General features: G+C 44.1%; 1 protein-coding gene across 1 annotated transcript in view; it reads left to right on the forward strand.

Annotated features, from left to right (window-relative positions):
• Positions 1-765: 765 nt before the first annotated feature.
• klf7b (Kruppel like factor 7b) overlaps positions 766-6,150 on the forward strand; it is a 65,976-nt gene continuing 60,591 nt past the window's right edge. Inside the window, exon 1 of the mRNA XM_023430829.2 lies at positions 766-1,235. Coding sequence (XP_023286597.1) covers positions 1,134-1,235 — 102 coding nt within the window. The 5' untranslated portion in view covers positions 766-1,133. The remainder of the gene's footprint in view (positions 1,236-6,150) is intronic.

Raw genomic sequence — 6,150 nt, forward strand, 5'->3', positions numbered from 1 at the left:
ACATCTTAACTCTTCCACCACTGCTCATTAATACATAGTTCCCTTAGTTTATACAGTGACATTGAGCAAGAGTGAGTTCAAGTCTGGAAGATATACATTTCTAATGTGGCAACAAAAAATGCTGATGACTGTGGATTCATTTGTACTCTAGAAATAAAAGGGGGGGGGGGGTAAACTCTCCTGAACTGAACAGGTGGGCGGATCGAGCTGAGCTCTTCCCTCCACTGCATCCCTGCTCTCCGTGCAGACATCACCACATGAAAAGCACATGGTTGAGTCTCTGTGGTGAAGCTGTCACACATCAGAAAAACAACACAGCGTCTTATCTCCAGCAGCACTGCTGCAGCTGCCTCTGAGGCTCAGCTGCTTCTTTCTGCAGATTCATACGACTGTTTACGGCTTTTGTCGCCGTTTCCTCACAACAGCAGCAGCAGCAGCAGCAGCAGCCGCACTCGTGGTTTCTCTCCTCTCTGCCTGTGCAGCCTGTAATGATTGAAAGAGGAATGCTGCTGGTTTTATATAGGCCTCTAAAAATAACTCACCCCTCACTGCCATCTACGGGCCGGACTGACAGCCTCCTGCGGCCAATAGTGTGCCTGCATCCCTGAAAGCTCCGCCCACTCCCTCAGTCACAGCGCCTCCTTAATTGGACGCCAGTGACATCATCAACCCTATTTACCTTATTAGGCCACGCATGAAATTGATTGACAGGTGGCTCCTCCCCTGTCTCCCTCCCCTCTCGCGCCGGTCGCCTGGATTGCAGCGGGGTCCAGTCTGCTGCTGGAGGAGCAAACCTGGCAACCTGGCAGCTCGTACGGAGACCGGTTGGCAATCTGGCAATGCGGAAATAGATCTGGCACCCCCGAGCCCGGACTGAGGAGAGAGGCGTGACAGCGCGAGCAGAGAGGAGAGGGAATAGCACTGACAAAGATAAAATAATCAACTCTTTATTTCCTCTTTGCTTTTTCTTTTTTTTAAATTAAAGTGCTCAGGTGCGCTCATCTGCACCAGCTGGGGTTTTTCCAGCATTTGTTTTTTTTAAATTTGACAAGTCTGAGAAGAAGAAAGAAGAAGTACGTTTTTATCGTTTGGATTCCGGACTTCTTTACTGAGTTTTCCTTTTTGCATCAAGCATGGATGTGTTGGCGAATTACAGTATTTTCCAGGAACTCCAACTCGTTCATGACACTGGTTATTTCTCCGCTATGCCTTCCCTGGAGGAGAACTGGCAGCAGGTCAGCGCTGATGCGTTTTCTCTTCTTTTCCGGGAAACTGAAGGGGGTTAGAAACTGGGATGAAATGTCATGTGTGCGCTGGTTGATGTTTGCTCTGTGTGTTTTTAGTGTTTTGCATCAGTGGAGCGCTCCGGAGCGGCGGCAGCAGCCCCGTGTAGTTGCGTCTTTTTTTTTTTTTTCGCTCACATGGAGCACGGCGAGGTCCGCTGACAGGAGAAAACACATACACACACACACACACACACACACACACACACACACACACACACACATGCAGAGTTGGTGAGCGGAGGGGGGGGGGCGGGGGGTGTAGAGACAGGGAGCTTTACGCACTAATGGCACTAATGGACAAAAAGCATTTTAAAAAGATTCGTAAAACAACAACCATCTTCACATTTACGGACATGCCGCTTACTACAAACCAAACCTCCCTTCGCTGTATCTTAAACATACTTAAGGTGTAATCAACCCCCTTAATCATTAATGTAAAAGCAGGAGCATGACACTGTTGTCCTGCGAAATCCCCCATGATAATTCTCAGATTTTAACCAAAACCTAAAAAGGATGACCATCTCCTTAAGGACCTGAGAAAATCCAACAACCTCTTAAAAAAAAAAAAAAACTCTAAAACGCAGGTGGTGAAGCTGAAATTATTACTGTTTCTCTTTTGCTTCGTTATGGATTTCCCCTTCACTGATGAGGCAACATGAAAAATCAGGGGTTCTACCTCTTACTTATCCCATGCGTATTTGCCTCATATTTAATGGGCAGTGCTGTTGGATGGAGCTCTAAAACGCAGGTGGTCCATCTGAAAATTTCTGGAGATGAGTGTCAGAGATGGAGAAACATTCAGGGGCTCCACGTTGGTCTGATGGGGATGAAATTCAGTTGTTTTAACCTTATTTGAGCTTAATGTTAATGTGCTTGCAGGATTTAGAGACTGTGCATTTCCTGCAACTTTCCATCAAGCTTTGAATGGTCTCTCTCCTATTACGTGGCAATGAAGTACACTTTATGCTCTCATCCTATTTCACTGTTGGTTCAGACTCAGAGTGAGAGCTGACTGAAGGTGAGAGTGGATGGTGTGTAGAATATAAGCATTTGAATCCTGGAGCGGGAGGCTGTTTTTCGTGTGACTGATGTGATCGATAGGCCAGTCTGCCAGCCTGATATGTTTGGATTAACACACACACACACACACACACACACACACACACACACACACACACACACACACACACACACACACAGGCCTTTGGAAGATGGACACATGCCTAATAGCTAGTGACTTATTCTTAAATAATATATCCGCATCTGCCACTGTTTGTTTGCAGATAATCCTGCTGAATTATGCATCATCACCCACTATAGAACATACAGTAGCCTCTGCAGAGCCCCAGACTGTTCTTATAACCTTTATCTCATATGTAAAAACGCTCATTTTATTGGTATAAAAATAGATAAAACCGCAATCACAGTGATTTTTCTGTGTACAGAGATTTTGTGGTCTGTGGGGGAGGGGGACAGTGAAATTGCCTTTTTTCTGGTTTTACAAACAGAGTGTGTGTTTCACTATCGAATGAAGATTGAAAACACAATTCAATAACAGAAAATCAGGTGATTCAAAATATTTTCCCATTAGTTTGCCCCCTTGAACTTGACAAATGGAAGCTGTTAATTGGAAGCCATCTTCAGCCTTGTGTGTGTGTGTGTGTGTATTTTGTCTTTTGTTATCACCTTTATTTGCTATTAGGAGTATCCCACTGAGTCCCCTGCATGCATGGGATCTGCTCAGATGGAGCTGGGTCGCTCCATTGTGTGTGTGCAGAGGGGTTTAGACCATGTGCGTGTTTGTTCCTGTTGTCCTGAATGAAGCCCACACTCGACTCTCCTCTCTGTCTTACTGACACAAATCCTCGCCGCCTCGTCCTATTTTTAGTCCAAACAGCAAATAGTTTCATCCCCTGTAACCCATTTTTTTTGGTCTGTAATCATATTGTTAATTGATTGAAAGGTTTCATAGAGTTTCAGGTTTTGATGTCATGTCTCATTTTCCACAGAATGGCTGGAAAAAAGCTGTTTAAATTGGTGCCTAGAGACAGGAATGTAGAGCCGGGGAAAAAGTGATTCCACTCAGTTTATGTTTTTCACTTTGCAGCCTATTAAAAATACTGTTTAACTAGAACGCGAGGACACTGTCAGTTGTCATCTGAAATCAGGCAGCATTACTGTTGTGACACAAGACATAATTGAATGATGGCACCTGTTTTGTGTGAGTGGCTATAATGACTTACGGATAGTGTCAAATACAGTTTTTGTTCATTTGGCTCCCCATTAGTATTTACACCAGCAACAACTAGTGGCAATTAATGCTAATTGGAGGCAGTTGAAGAGTTTTTGAAGGAGCACTCTGACATTTTTTGAAATATGCTTGTTTGTGTTCTTTCCAGGAATTAGATGAGAAGATAGATATCAGTTCCATCGCTGCATGTCCAGCACATAGACCAGTCCAAGACACGTTTAGCCAAACTCAGCACAAACAGTTGAAGCAGGGGCAACTGCTAGCCGAGCTCCGTAAGACTTGCCGTCCACCAACTTTAAAGTTGTTGTATTATCAACAACTGTGAAGCGCCACCGAGCTTTTTAGCCTCTTTTGACTTGTAGTTTTGGTTTAACAGGACACTTTCTGTAGGGTCCAATCTGAGTGTTTCCTGCAGCAGCAGCAGCAGCAGCAGCAGGCAGCTCTTTTCATCAAGTGACCTTTGATAAACCCAGCGTTCACTTCCTGCCCAGCACCAAACAGCAGACAGACAAAGTTAGCGACTAGCTGGTGATGACAGTGGAACATCCAGAAGCTAGAAACAGACATTATTTCAGGAGATGGTGGAGACAAAAGAAAAGCGATTGAATTATTATATTTATCACATGAAGGGAAACACAACTATTGATGAATGTCAGCATTGTTTCAGACCTGTTGGGTGACTTCTAGCTAATAGCTTGGCCATGACCATTTTACAAAGGCATGATTTGTCACGGTGTGTGTCTGTCTGCTTAATGTGGAGATCTTTTACCACCTAATAGCTCAAATCTTAATAACAGTTTAGCTAATTAGACCGTTTTCTTGACCAACAACAGTTTGGTGTAACAAACCCCAGGTGTGCATATTTCCCTCTGCTTCCACTGTTTGTGCTAAGCTAGGCTAACAACGTTCTCGACTAAACTGTCTCTGTGCTGAATGTATGAGATGAAACTTCTCTTTTGACTCAAACTAATATGAAAAATGTCTGAAGATTCTTTAAATGTTCCTGTTTTGTGGACGTATCGCATCATGTTTGTGAATGTAGTTTTAATTTTATTCATACAAACTGCTCTGAGTTTTCAAATTCTCCTAAGAGAACATTGATTGATATAAGCTCAGTTTTTCAGAGTGGAAAACACTGGGTTATAGTGGATGGACGGCCAAAACTGAGAGGTGTTTTCTCTAATTTATCTGCACTAGTGGGGACACAGTCTCAGGGAGAGGAGAGACAAACACACACTGAGACCAGGCACACCCACATTTTTTCCACTCTTGTTCCTTCTGTCTCCCTCTATCCCCTCATTCACTCCATCACACACACACACACACACACACACACACACACACACACACACACACAAACAACCAAATTTGTGTGTGTCATTTATCTTTCCTGTCTGTCCCTACATCATAGTTCTGGTCTTTGTTTCCTTGTACTCCTTGTACAGGCTGCTTTTATCAGCTGCTTTGCATCATGGCTAAACATGTGTGGACCCCCTCCCCCCCCCATCCCCACCCCTCTCTTACTCCCTTTCTCACTCACACACACACACACACACCTGTCTATCAGTCTTGTTGCCTCTGACAGTATGAGCCCATGTTGTGCGTATAATTGCTGCATCTTTGCAGGATTGGAATGATGTGATAGGCTTTAGGGATTTGTGTGTGTGTGTGTGTGTGTGTGTGTGTGTGTGTGTGTGTGTGTGTGTGTGTGTGTGTGCGTATAGAGTGGTTTCCTAGGATAAAATGGCAAACCCAGACTTCCAAATTAGATGTAATCCATTTATTTCAAAGCAGAGCCGAAGCAAAAGTCTGGTGAGCGAGAGGGAAAAACAGAGATTATGAAAACAGAAGGATGATTGAGGTGAAAACTGAAGCTGAGGTTAAACTGGCCGACTCTCTCTCTCAGTCTCTTTCTCATCTCGCCTCTTAATTTACATGCTCCGTGTGTCTGTAGTTCTTTTCAGGCTGATTGATTTATTTGCTGTGGTGTTGTTACAGCACTATGTGAGACCAACCAGCTCTGTGTTACTGATATACAGTTTCTCCACTAGGCCCGACAAGCCTGCACCCTGCAGCCCTCCGTTTTTCTCAAGAATGCATCCTGACAGTGTTGTATCTGCTGCGGGTTATGATTGAAAATAATGCAGAATCAACCACTGCATCTATTTCTGTCCGATCCTCAGTGTTTCTGCAGAAGAAATGCTCACAAGTCCAAGTATTCACTGCCGTTTTACACAGATAATCACCATCGAATGTCCAAGTACAACACAGCGTGAACATACATGGCACTGTCTTTCTCCTTACTCTGAGGTTTTGTATCCACCCAACAAGCTGCACCATTTTAAGTGTCTGTTAACCATTTCTACTGTAACCATCAATAACACAATAACTCAATCCAAGCACACAGGCTGGGAGGAAGTACCTGCCTCCATAGTTTAAATCCAGGTACAACAATTCTGTCAGGCGCTGCACCAGACGCTTCCACTCGCAACATGTGAAGCAACGTAACGGTCACTCTGCAGGAACTTTCTTTGGTAACCTGTTAACCCACTGCATGAACCATTGGATAAACTGCTTTTCTCTCTCTCTCTCTCTCTCTCTCTCTCTCTCTCT

Source organism: Seriola lalandi, unplaced genomic scaffold (assembly GCF_002814215.2).
Source record: "Seriola lalandi dorsalis isolate HSWRI2012SDOR001 ecotype SW California unplaced genomic scaffold, Sedor1 jcf7180002054912, whole genome shotgun sequence".
Lineage (NCBI taxonomy): Eukaryota > Metazoa > Chordata > Actinopteri > Carangiformes > Carangidae > Seriola > Seriola lalandi.